At 40.4% G+C, this 13,311-nt stretch overlaps 1 protein-coding gene across 1 annotated transcript in view; it reads left to right on the plus strand.

The window, feature by feature from the left end:
- The window catches only part of SLC6A11 (solute carrier family 6 member 11), a gene marked incomplete at its 5' end in the record, with an annotated part of 95,270 nt that overhangs the window by 35,053 nt on the left and 46,906 nt on the right, over positions 1–13,311 (plus strand). The window contains one exon of the mRNA XM_080625429.1: positions 12,933–13,067. Coding sequence (XP_080481555.1) covers positions 12,933–13,067 — 135 coding nt within the window. The remainder of the gene's footprint in view (positions 1–12,932; positions 13,068–13,311) is intronic.

A 13,311-nucleotide genomic window follows, 5' to 3' on the forward strand; every position in this document is an offset into this window, starting at 1 on the left:
AGCAATGATTGTATCTCCTGAAGTGCCTTTTGTTTTAGCCTGAAGTAATAGCAAAGAATAGCCCTTCATGGCAAGGCTTTAACACTCTGTCCAAGACCGATCTCTGTATTCAAAGGGGGAAAGTAGAACATTCATGAGATGCATGCAGAGTTCCTGGTCTCCGCCTCCTCTGTGTGAGGTTTTAAAACAGCTACTGCAATATTTTTTCCACTCTCCTGTGCACTGAGCATGTAAGGACACCTCAGATTACTTTACAAAATAAAGGAGATTTTTTTGTGCCTCTCAGTGGTTTCCCTAAACTTCTGTTTGGCATCTGGGGGAAGTACTGAATAGTAAACCTAAATCAGAATCCTACCTTCACGATTTTATTCCTTCCCAGCCTCACCTTAACAGGAGTAGTCCACTTTCGAAAGAATACTTACTTAAACTGGATCTAAGCCCTGGTCCACAGCTCAAGCAAGTCAAAAGTGTGTTCTGGTGCACTGAAACACAGGCACAGCAGATGGAAGAGGTTTTGGGCTGAGAAATCACCTGATCTGCCAACTTAATGTATGGGGAGGGCAGTGGAAGCCTACTGTGGTGTTTGCAGCAGTAGTGCAGTGGAATTTGCCAGAAAATTGAAGGCACACTGTGTGCTGAAAGGCACAGCTTAACGTTGAGACACCTCTATAGGAGAAATGCATTGATTGCCTACAGGTACCGCATACAGGTTTATTTTTTTCCATTGAGTTTACCAGCCACTTTTAGCCCATTATCAAAAATAAATACACTGATTCAATGAAAAAATACTTCAGCAATGCAACAGTTTCGGTCACTTGTTCCTAGATGACCTCTTCATGTTTCATTTCTCCTTTCACAGAAATTGCCCTTCCTTACCAATTGTCTTATCCCCCACTCCAAAACCAAAAATGCCATACAGAAGAACATAAACCAGGAGCCAACGTATAAGTTGTTCTTTTTACTGCGATCATTGTTGAGGCACACGTGTCAGGGCTAAAACATTATTCCTCCAGGTGCATGATGTACTGCTTGTGCCTGTGATTTATAACAGTTGAGGCTTCATGTTACAGAAACAGTTGTGTGGTTGCCCATGTCCTTGTCTCGTTGTGTGTACACAGAAATCACTATGGATATTGGTTTTGTAGGATTTTAGTTTATGTATTTGGAATATTACTGACACTTTTTCTTCAGCAAGAGCATACAAAGTATCCCCTTGGTCCCTCAACTCAAGTTCAGAACCATGAGAGCTGGTATCCATTTGTAACAATGACCCTCTTAATGACGCCTTGGTTTGGTATCTCTTCAGCTGAAGTAGAACAGGTATAAGCCCCTGTTCTCACACAGATAGTTTGTCCTCAGCTAGTGCTAATCTATATAGCTTCAAGACTGGCTCTTTCTTTGAGATTTACAAAGCAGTTTATAGGTATCCATCCACAAAGGTTAGTATTATAGCAAATCCCTGCCACTGGAAAGACAGTCTCGTTAGTTTCTGTGGTCAGTATAGGCCAGCTTTTTGGCTTTATCTAGAATGCAAAGATGTCTGTGAAGTACAAGTTTTGTTTACAAGGCTGTTCTTGTGAGATTTACACACTTTAATTCAGTATCCCACCCCAGTGTCAATTGACACAGATTGAACCCCAACTCAGACTCTCAGGCTTAAGAATGGGAAAGCTTAATGAAATAAATTGCTGTATGAGCAGCAAAAGTGGCTTCCGGCTGCTGCTGTGTTGGTAACTAAAACACATCCCTGAGAAGTGAGTTGGCTGCTGCTCCTGCTCTTCACTTCTGCTGTTGGACAATTGAAAAAGTTGTGTGGTTAAAAGAGAAAAGAAGAAACCTCAAAGCATCCTGTGTAAGTTTGATTGTGTCATGTAGGGATTGTAAGGCACTGCTGTAACAGTCTGATACAGAGATTTAACAGTAATAAAAGCTTAGTTATTTCCTGTGGGTATAAGTTGTGTTCACTGCTATCTGAAATAACTAGCCATAGTCCAGGTCAGGAAGTATTTCTGCGGTTTAGTTTGTGTGTCACTTGTTCCTGAAGTGCCTTTCTGAGGTTAGAATCTCAGTGTACCAAGGCTTGGATGAGCACAGCGAGATGTCTCTATTCCCCAAAGAGTTTGCCTTTACACCTGCGTAGCAGACAGTCAGAGATCTCAATTGAACTCAAGGGATGAAGGGAGAGCAGAGAGATCAAAGCATTTGCCTAAGACACAAAAATAAGTCTGTAGCAGCAGCATACTCTGAAATCACAGTCTTCCAGCCCAATGCCTTTATTGTGTGATTCCTCTCATTTTTCCTATGTGTCATGTCACCTCTTCTCAGGTTGACACTCAGCTGAAAACCACAATTAAATTGCAGCAGGCTGTCAGATCAGTGTCCTACAAGTCAGCCTAGAGGTGATTTAGAGGCTAGATTTAGAGGCTGCTTAGTAGGGAAGTTACAGTGCAATAAGTCTTTACGTAAAATAAAGATCTGACTAACTGCATTATAATAAATGCAGTAGCCATAGGAAATGAAAATGTGGAGATTTAGGGTCTGAATGATAAGAATACTTATTAATTTAGGTGTTAAGTCTATGTATTACTTTCCTGTTGTAATTATTATACTTAATACACAAGTAGTAATGCAAATGCTTTATGGTGAATACATCGCTCAGGTGTCACCATGGTGATAAGTGCCTAAGTTCCTCAGTGAATGATAGAAATTTGTCTGTAGACAAACACACACTTTTTTTCAATAATCTTTTACAATTTTCAGTAATAAATTACAAGCTTTTTATTATCCTAGAAACGTCCTGAACCTCCCAATAGAATCATAGAGTGGGTTTTTTTTTGTTTGGAAGGGATCTTTAAAGGCCATCTACAAGGATAATACACAGGACAGTTTCATGATAACAAAAGTTATCAAAAGAAACAAGAGGTATGAATGCTAGTGGGATGTCCTTTTTCTTGCTTGAAAATCACTTTTTTTCCCCCATCTATTGCACAAGATTCTATAATGCCGCAGTACTTTCAGAAAACTGTGAAGAGTTGACTGATAAATCATTTAGGGATGGCCACTAATGTATCTGCTTGCGTGCTTGGAAGATTTATAGCCTACATAGCAAAAAGAGATGCATTTGTGACTAGCTTTGGTGCAAAGTTCTAGGGAAATTCCTAATTCCTATTGTATTGATGTTTCCTATTCCACTTGTATTGATGTTCCCTGGTTTTGATGTTTGCAATTCTTCAAAATTTCTAAAGTAGTCATGCGTTTACTTGATGACTTCTCATATGCTGGCTGCAGTGATTGATTTGCTGCTTACCCCATTCACAGTCAAGGCAGACAGGTTCCTCTGGTTGCTATATTCACCTTTGCTGACTGGAATCTTTTACCTCTTGTGACTGCCTTGAAGGAGGAAGAGTTCTAGTTAGAAAACTTCACCTACTAATCCTTTTGGTAGACAGCATTTTATCCACTTTCCAGACTGCATGTTGACCTTTTTTTAACTTAGTGGTGGTGTTCATATGAGAGTGGTGGTGTATGTGGTGTTGGTTTGTTTTTTTTAAAGATAGGTGAGGAAAATCAAGCAGGACAAGCAGCAATCTAACCTGGAGATAAGAATTGTTCTGGTAAAGCTCTATTTCAGTGGAAAATGTTGATTAGCTGAAACTAGTCGTTATTTGCCCAAGGAAATTGTGAATGATCCATCCCTGGCAGTGTTCAAGGCCACGCTGGACAGGGCCTTGGACGACATGTCTAGTGGAAGGTGTTCCTGCTCATGGCACGGGTTGGAACTGGATGAGCTTTAAGGTCCCTTCCAACCCAAACTGATCTGGGATTCAGAGCACCTAGTAATTACATAAGGACAATACTCCTCGGGAAAACCCAGGTAGATGTTCTTCACAAATCAGTCAGAGGACAAACCAGACATTCACTGTTCACTAGGAATGAGGAATGAGTTGGCCAAAAATTTTGTATCCATTCCCATGCAGAATTAAGGTCTCACAAATTCTTGTGTGACTGGAAAAATAATTTCCTGTTCTGTTCTGACCCTGGCATCTTTCTGTGCTTTACAGGTTAAGCATTTTTAGAACATGTCAGACCCTAATGACTGATGCCTTCAGTGAGGGCTGAAAGACGTGTCTAGAGCAGCTAGGAAATCAAATTCATTTAGTGCCTTATCAGTCCCCCATTTGTGCCTGACTAAACTCAGTAACAAAACTGGAAATTCAGTATGGGATCATTCTGAACTGCTATAAAATATTTTCATAGGAATGGGACTGTACAGTCACCCCATATTAAAAGTTTTTTAAGTAAGATTCCGGTTTCTCTGCATATATGTAACTAATCTCATTATCTGGCTTGTTGTATATAAAGGCAAACTAGATGGCATGCAGAAGTTAGAAAACCCTGCAAGGTTCTGAAAAATAACAGCTTTGATTTAGAAAAGCTTGAACTTTTTAAAGACCTTTTCAAATGAAAAAAAGAAAACCAAAACAAAAAAAAAACCAACAAAAAACCAACCAAACCCTCAGTTGGTTAATTAGTCCTAATTTATATTTAAAATTCTTCCTGATTGATTTCTAAAGTTGACTTGTACTTGATTAAATAGCAGTCTTTGATTTAGAGATATTTGTGGCTCTGCAAATTCCCTATTTGATGGGAGCTCTACATGAACACTTTGCTTGCAGTCATGAGCTTAGCCAAGATGCTGAAGTTTGCTTCCTCACTATCATCCCTCCTCTCCCTGACCACAGTCACAGGACACGTCTTCTGTGTGCGTTGAATGTGAACCAAAACAAGACATTAACCTTATTCTCTCAGATATTCATAGTTACACGATACCAGTATTTCATTTGTCATTCTGGTTTGAGGCTGGCCCCTTTATGGCGAAGAAAAAATAATGAATTTAAATCAATAGCCCCTTCAGTGTTTGGGGTAAAAAAAATCACCCCAAACACCCACCACTACCACACCCCCTGGTTACTAGTGGCAATAATACACTGCTTTTGTCATTGGACTGCTTCTTTTGTGTTTACACTGGTAGAACTGTTTCTGCTTGCCAAATGGTAGTGCTCTTTTTTTTACAACTGTTAGGATTTTTGCATTGGCAGCGTATTAACTATACATTAGCAATGTGACAAATGGATAGTGCACTCTAGGCATGTTAGTGTTTAGAACTGTTACATCCCTTACTGCTTTTATCAACATAACTCTTCTGAAGGACAACCAGGCAGTTGGTAAGTGTAGGGCGAATGCTGAGTTTGGACACTGTTATTTTGGAGACTGAGGAACAGCAGCACTGGGAGGATGCAAGTCATTGCACTGAGTTCCTGAGATTTCTCCAAGTTGTATTTACTACAGATATTTATCTGGGAAGTAAGTCTTCCTGCTCTCCTCCTTTGGCTCTTAATCACAGTAAAAAGATGTAGTGGCATTGGTGAAACAGCATGACTGTGTCCCAGTTCCCTAGTTCAGGCTGTGTCCCTGTGCAGGTCAGCAAGATCAGCACTGAGTAGATTCACCAGTGAAACTTCCTGTACGCTGCAGAGCAGAGTCTCCAAAACCTATTGTAGACCTGTGTCAACTTAGGGGAACCATGCAAATCCTTTCCTATGAGCCTTAATCTAGACTGAGTCTCTTGTCATGCTACTCTGAACCAAATTTTACAGTGACTTTGACCAAGGTCTGTTCAGACTGGAATGGATTCTCGAAATACATGGAACTGTGCTTTAAAGACATATTTGCAGGATCCGAGCCATCTGTTAGGGCCAGTCCCACTTTTTTAGAAGCTGTTGGCTCATTCTTTGGAAATGATTAGATCATTATTAAGCTGTGCACGCATATGGTCAGTTCAAGAAAGAATCTGGTTATCTGCATTTATGATTATTTAGTGCTTTAAGCACTAAGCATGGACTTCTGTAATGTAATACAACTAACTGTTTCTACATGTTATATAGGCACTTCTATGTGTTCTGGTCCCCATGATTGGACTTTACTGATTATGTTTGTCCAGAGGGAAACTTCTGTTCTAGGAATAAACTTGTTGGTCTGTGTTTTCCAGTCGGATGGATTGAGCAGTCTCTGCAGCAACTCCCTTCTATACATATACCAAGATGTCTTTGTGAAGAAGACATGAGAAATTTTGCAGCCTTTCATTGTATTCAAACACAGAGCTGAGAAGTAGGGTAACCAGGGAACTGGGGTGTTGCTGCAGGTGTAGTGTGAAGTGCACCAGTTCTGCAGTGTAGGTACAACTACATTCCAAGATACAGGTCTTGAAATCTCTCGGGCCGTATTTATGAACATCTCTGTCTGGTTTCTCTTGGTAGACTAACAAATGAATATTTTGGAGCAGCAGTATGTGTTAATTTAGGGCATTTTTACCCAAATACATGGAAATCTAGCTAAGCATTTCATCTAGGCAGTACATTTTATTGATTAAATATGAGACTTGGACGTGCCATCGAAACAACCAACAAACTTGAAGAGTGATTATAGCAGAAATGACTGCTCTAGGACTTAATGGGCCTGGGCAGTCTGGAAACAAAGCCAGCTGTGGTAATTAGCTGGGAAATCATTTCAAATAACACATCTTTAGAAAACTTGAAGCTGCTTAAGGAATATTTATGTGGAGAAATAGCTCATCATCCAAGTGAATTGTTGGCTCACTTCAGCCAGGGATGTGAGCTGCTGCAGTGCATTCATGTTGTCTGCTGTGGAACTTCATTGCTTTCTACTTTTAGCTGTATTGTGGATTGGCCTGGTGGAGGCTATTAGAGTACTAGGGTCCTCAGCACTGAGTCAAAACTTCCACCACATTGCTCCTACCCTCCTTTTGGAACTTTTGACAACAAGTAGGCAATTTTACAAGCACAGAATATGTTATTGAAATGGAATTTGGGAAGTGCTGCAGAGTTGATAAAATCACACCCAATATAAAGAATAAGTCTCGCTAAAAAAAAAAAAAAAAGAAAAACACATTTTTCACCCATTTTTTAATATTGAAATGAAGCTTTTAAATAATGACTTTGGCTTGTTAAAGCATTTTTCATTTGAAAGAGATCTCCCTTCCACCCATACAGTAAAAAGAATGCCAAACCAAACCAGAATAGAATGTAATTTGCTCATATTGACTCAACATGAATATTGGAGTTGAGTTTTCATTTCATTATAGAGAAAACTGTTTCAGCTTGACTCATGCTATCATTTACTTATTTATTCATTGCATTCACCACCAAGAAGATAAAAATATGGACTTGCACAGCTCTGCTTTATAGGGATTTTCCTATGTCCCAGCCAATGACTTCAGTGGGATGTGGTATTAGAAGAGTTTATTCCTTTCTGTTATTGTGTTATGTAGAATCTCCTGTTTCCTGTGATCACTGTGCATTTAACAAGGTTCTTGCATACCTTCAGTAAGTATCCTGTCCCACCCCCTATTTTCTAGCACATCTTCCATGGCCAGTGAAGTTTTCCTCTTTGATTCTTCCTACCTCTCAAACCTCATTGAGTTTTCTTGTGTGTTGGTTTTTGAACTTCTCTCTACTTCAGGCAAAACTCCCTGCACTCACCCGTGATTCATTAGTAGCTTAGAAGAACTGCTGCAGTTTGTGAACGATCTGGGTAAGGGTGGTTCACAAGATGATTGTAGAGTAAATTTTCTTCTGTGGATAAACAAATGAGGTAAACTGAAGATGGTGCTGGATAAAATGTATAAAGCACACAGAGAAAAGAGAAAAATCAACCTTTTTGCTGGTTCTGGACAGTGCTGGGGCATGTCAGGGGCATCAGTTGGCAGGAGGGGGAGAAGGGTGGCCACGAGGGGTGAGAGGAGATTGTGAGGGGACAAGCGGGGACAGCCATGAAAGGCAAGGGGAGATCATGAGGGGAGAGCAGGGGCAGCCATGGGCTCTAAGGGGTAGCCATGAGGTGATATCTTGAGGGGAGATGAGGGGTGGCCATGAGGGGTAGTGGTGGCAGCTATGGAGTGTGGGCCACTGGAGGGGTGGCTGTGACTGGAGATCATGAAGGGCAGCCATGAGGGGAGATCAGTTTGCCCTTAGGGACATGGTTTAGTGGTGGGCTTGACATTCCTGGGGTAACAGTTGGGCTCGATGGTCTTAAAAGTCTTTTCCAGCCTAGTTGATTCTATGATTCTATCTCTCTCCTGCCATCCCAATCATACATCAAACAAATCAACTCATCTGGGATTCTGATGGGGTTTTGGTTTGGTTTCACTTTCTGCACATGAAATTTAACTTGTAAATGTAGACAGATCTAGAATTCCCCTCCCCCTGCCCTCCTTTGACATACTTTTCTGATTCATCTGTCATTACTTTACACTGTTGCATACAGTTTTTTCTCATAAATCCAATCAATGTTCAAAATATCTCTTTTCCATTCTCATTTGTATGTCTGTAGATGCTGCAGTGTCAAATCAGCAAAAGACTTTTTCAGCCGATGCTGTATAGAGAATTTCACAATCTGCCATGGTAGTTGAAAAAGAAAATCTTTTATTGTGTTATCATTTGCTGTTAACATCTAGGGAGTTAGAATTTGTGAAGCTGGAAAATGATTAGTGGAGTCAGGATGCCCGGGTTAGTTGTGGCATGGAGAACTTTTCCTTATAGTTTCTTTAAATCTTGATGGAAATGATGCCCAAATTGTCAATACCTGTCTGTCTCTACAACACCACCAGAGCTGCCAGAGTGGTAAGATAACTGGATTTCCATAGTTCTACTAACATGTCCTTCTGCAGCAACACTGTAAAACAGGATAAAAATTACTCTTTTCCCTGTCACATCACTCAAGTAGTGAAATTTTGGTTCCCAAGGTGATTCTCCACGCTGCAGTGTGAGCAATATTTGCTTCTCATTGTGCTGTGTAGACAAACCTTGTATGTCACAGGCATCTGAAGACTGCTCAGCAGTCTCCCCTGAAAGAAAGATGTTGGTGGTGTCAGTCTAATTCTCCCTGGTCGCAGTGTCAACTGCATAAACAGGCTAAATGCCTAGCCAATAGGCTAGGAACACTAAATGCAAGGTAATGATAGGCAGAGCAGGGGTTCAGGCTTTATTTTCCATATAACTCCTCTAAAACTCAGCTGGGGCAATAGAAGACTTTATGGGGAGGGGATTAGCAAGCCAGTCATATTCTGAAGGATCAAGTGAAATTAAACACTCCAATTCATAAAGTGCAATTGGTTGATTATAGTGCAAACAAGCTTGAACATCCCAGCTTGCAGGAAAGAATTCCCTTAGCTTCCTAGGCTCAGAAAGTGAAGTTTTGGTCATTGAATTCAAGTTCTGTTTTGTTTGCAGCAAGAGCCAAGCAAAGGATTAAAGTTCACTGCTTCCTGGCTCACCCCACTACAAAGCTGGTGTGCGGCAGTGCATGAACGTCAGGCTGGTGGGGTCTGTAGCAGCTGTAGTTAGAGAAATCTGTGGGTTTGTGGCTCAGTTCATTGCAGGCAGGGCTTCTTCCTTATTCTCAACAGATTTATCATGTATTTCTCCTACATTTTCTCACAAGCCAGGTCACCTTCACTTGAACCTCTGCAGCATGATCTGGCCAGAATGTTCACAAAACAGCCCTTTCATTTAGGACAAGAATTTCAACAGTCCCAGTAGCCAACTTTGAACTATGCACCATATTTGTGCTTTAAAGATACTGAAATATGAAAAGACACAAACTGGCAGCTAGTTCAGTTCTCAACATCTTTATGATGCCTTACTCTGAAACCATTGCATAGATTCCTAAATATCTTTATAACTCACCTGGGTAAGTCTCTTAAGATTTTGCTATTTAAGGTTCCAGGACTTGATCTTAACTTACTTTGAATACTTCAGTACTTAAAGCTTATGGCAGTCAATGACGTATCTGTTCTCAGAGTCTTTGGTCTTCATGTAAGCACCTAAGTATGCTTAAGAGCTGTAAGATGTCCCGGTAGATGCCTCTTCACATACTTATATGTCTAAATATCTCTGTAAGTTTGTCTTTCAATGATATTGTAATAGCAGAACTGGATGCAAAATCTAGCATGCCAGAAATCTGTATTTTGTTTCCAACTGCTTAAACACTGGCATAGCCCTGACAAGGCTTTAAAAAAAGATTTTGAGCATTGGAATGCAAATTAACATACCAAGCAATTAAAGTCAATTAAAACAGGATGCAGTGTAATTAGAAACAGTTGTGTTCACATTTATATTCAGAGAGGTTTGATGTGTTGAAAGAAAACAATTCAGGAAACTTTTAATGCTTACAGATGTGATGATGATACTAATAATGGCATTTGATTTCTACAATGCCCCATCCTCCCTCACCTCCTGAGCTCTTGAGAAGCATAATAAAATGAGCAACTGATGCACTGAAAGCAATGGAATTAAGTGGCCCAGCATAGTAAGCCTACAAGTGAGCCTTGTAGGCTTAACCTACAAGGGGTGGCCACTCTCCTCTCTCTGAACACACTGTGCATGCCTGTTGCAGGACGGGAGAAGCTTGCAGTTCTAGCAACCTCCTGACCTGCGTGAGCACCAACACCAGTAAATTGTCAGAAATGCCAGTTGGCTCGGGGCGGGTGTATCTTCCCCACACATGCTTCCTTGGTATCTCTTTTGTTGTTGTTGTGAATAACTGCATTAGTTTTTACTGCCAGAAATACTGAGCCAGTTGCACTCTGTATATATTCTCTTTCTGCATGGTAACCAGAAAGGAAGGCCAGTCCTCATTCCTCTAAACCACAACTGCCCTCATGATCAAGAAGTCTGCTAGAGGTTGTGGTTCTAGTACCTGCAATAGTGTTAATAACAGGCATGGATGAGCCATGGAAGACATGTGAAAAGCAAACAGAAAATCCTGAAGTATAACTCTGCCAGCCTAGATAGCTGCTGCAGGATTACAGACTCCTCTTCAGGGGTACCTCTATCTGATCTTTCTTTGGCATAAAGGAGTGATTTCAGCTCTTCCTGGATGAAGCTGAGTGAAGACATACCTCCAAAGGAACCTGGGAAGAAACCTGCCTGTACAAAATTGCAGTCTGTTTACTGATGCAAAATATTTGAAGGCAGCAGCGGGTTGTGCGAGATAGCAGGCTGCAAGCCAGTAGTTAATAAAGCATGGTGCAATGAAATGTTCTTTAATGTGATAACAGCTTTTCAGGTGCAATGCCTTCTATCTCATCAAATGTGTATGTCTGCTGACTATCCTCTATTAAAAGCAATTATTGATTTAAAAGGAGTAGTAAAAATAGCTGGCAAAGAATTTAATACAGAAGCATGAAAGTCAGAGGCTGACTCCTCCATTTTTCCACCCAGTATAAGGCTTAGAGCAGGACTGTATCCATTCTATATGTTTTGGTTTTACTTCTCATTAACTGATGATCTGTTTTCATTTGAAACTGAAATGTGGAGAGCAATCTCTTTGAGACAAGGTGTACTTAAACACAGCCAGTCATATCGGTTTACATTTCCACTAAGAGTCAGTCACAACAAATGTAAGCACTAGGATAAAGCCTATTGACCTATGAATTCATCAGTTCAGGCTTCTGAGATCTATGGGAATATAACGGTTGTCTCCTTTTCCTAGGAAAATCATGATTTGTGTTTTCAAAAGGGCTAAGACACCTGAAAGATATATAGGTGCTTACCTATATTTGAAATGTAGGTCAGTGAGAGGGCAGTCTAGCCTTGGGCAGCTGGACTTATTTGAAGATCTGCCATGTGATTTTAAGTTCCTTTACTTCTGAGTGTATCAGCTGAGAGCACACATGAGGTGATTTCGTGTTTGGGGTTAAATACTCAGCACCACCTGCAAATCAGATTTCAGTTCATGAAATCAGATTTCATTAGGAATGAAAATGTGTTTGAAAATCCTTTCATGGGTGCATTTTCTGATGCCTCTCTTTCATTTACATAGGCATGAGAGAGATAACGAACTTTTGAATGTTAAATGTGTATTTTTGGAGAGCTCTACAGATTGTATTTTTTACTGAAGGATTTTCCCCATTCTTGCAGCTTGTTAAGTGATTTTGCTTGTGCAAGGCAGATGTATAAGACTATCCCCTCACGAGCATATTTTATACCTACTCTGCACAGGTGGAAATGGCTATAGGGAATTTATGTTATTATTTAAAGGAAATACTTATAGTAACATGGAATTTATAATGTAATCAATCTCCAAGTTTTAATTGCTGTATATTGTTCTCAGGTTGTGATCATAAAACAGGATCAATTCTGCTCAACTTTTTCTTTGAAAGATGTGATTTCTTGCAGGTTTCCAGAAAAGCTCAGTTGTTCCCCATGCACAGAGCAAACAATTTCTGGAAACAAATAAGTGTGGCCATATACAAGGAAACAGAAATTGCTGGGCTTGAACACTTCAGAAAGTGTGCCTGAAGGTGCTTTGCATTATAAGGGTGCTACAGCACATCACAAGGAGATAGGTGCACAGAGCATTAACCTTTAGGCTTGCTAGAATGTTTATTCCTCAGACACAGGCATGCAAAGCCATCTTGTGAGATGACAGTTTAGTAATTACTAGGTGACTGAGAACTCCTTGCATATGTTGCTATGAAATAGATAGAATGCAGTTAATTACTAGATATTATAAGGTAACTCCCCTGTCTCTGTATTTGAAATAGTAGGTGGTAAGGGTGTTCAGGTACACTAGAGTCTAATGTCTGGTCACCTGCTACCAACAGAGAGCAAATAATATACTTGGAGAACTTCCCAATCTTTCTATACAAATGTGTTGACCTTTCCTACAAGACATAGTTTAGAAGGGAAGATTGAAGGATCAAATTCACCTACATGAGCAAAGGCATCCAAAGCACTCTTCTTCAAGAAAGGCTTCGGTTTCTAACCAAAGGCAAAATGGATGTGGAAGTTGGGTGGGTTTTTCTGCAGTTGGAAGAAAATATTTTTCTAATGTTTGCTTTTCCTTGCTAGGTTGTGTACGTTACAGCCACCTTCCCCTATATCATGTTGATGATTCTCCTGATTCGTGGAGTAACGTTACCAGGCGCTTCTGAGGGGATAAAATTCTACTTGTACCCTGACCTTTCCCGACTGTCTGACCCACAGGTAGGATCATGGTCCATCTATTTATTTTCCTCTCTGACTGGGTAAAACTGCAGGAGTTTCTTGATTTTTAAGTTTGAACGGAGGTGCTTGCTGGAGAGTTGTTCATTGTCAGAGATTTGGAATTGTGGCTAGGGCTTTAAAGCCATCGCTGCTTACATGTGCTGGAATATACGATTCTTCTACTAGAAAAGTGCCTTGGTTTTCAGAATTTTCCAGTGTTCAGCTGCAGTTGCTACTTCTGCTA

Source organism: Psittacula echo (assembly GCF_963264785.1).
Source record: "Psittacula echo genome assembly, chromosome: 9".
Taxonomy (NCBI): Eukaryota; Metazoa; Chordata; class Aves; order Psittaciformes; family Psittacidae; genus Psittacula; species Psittacula echo.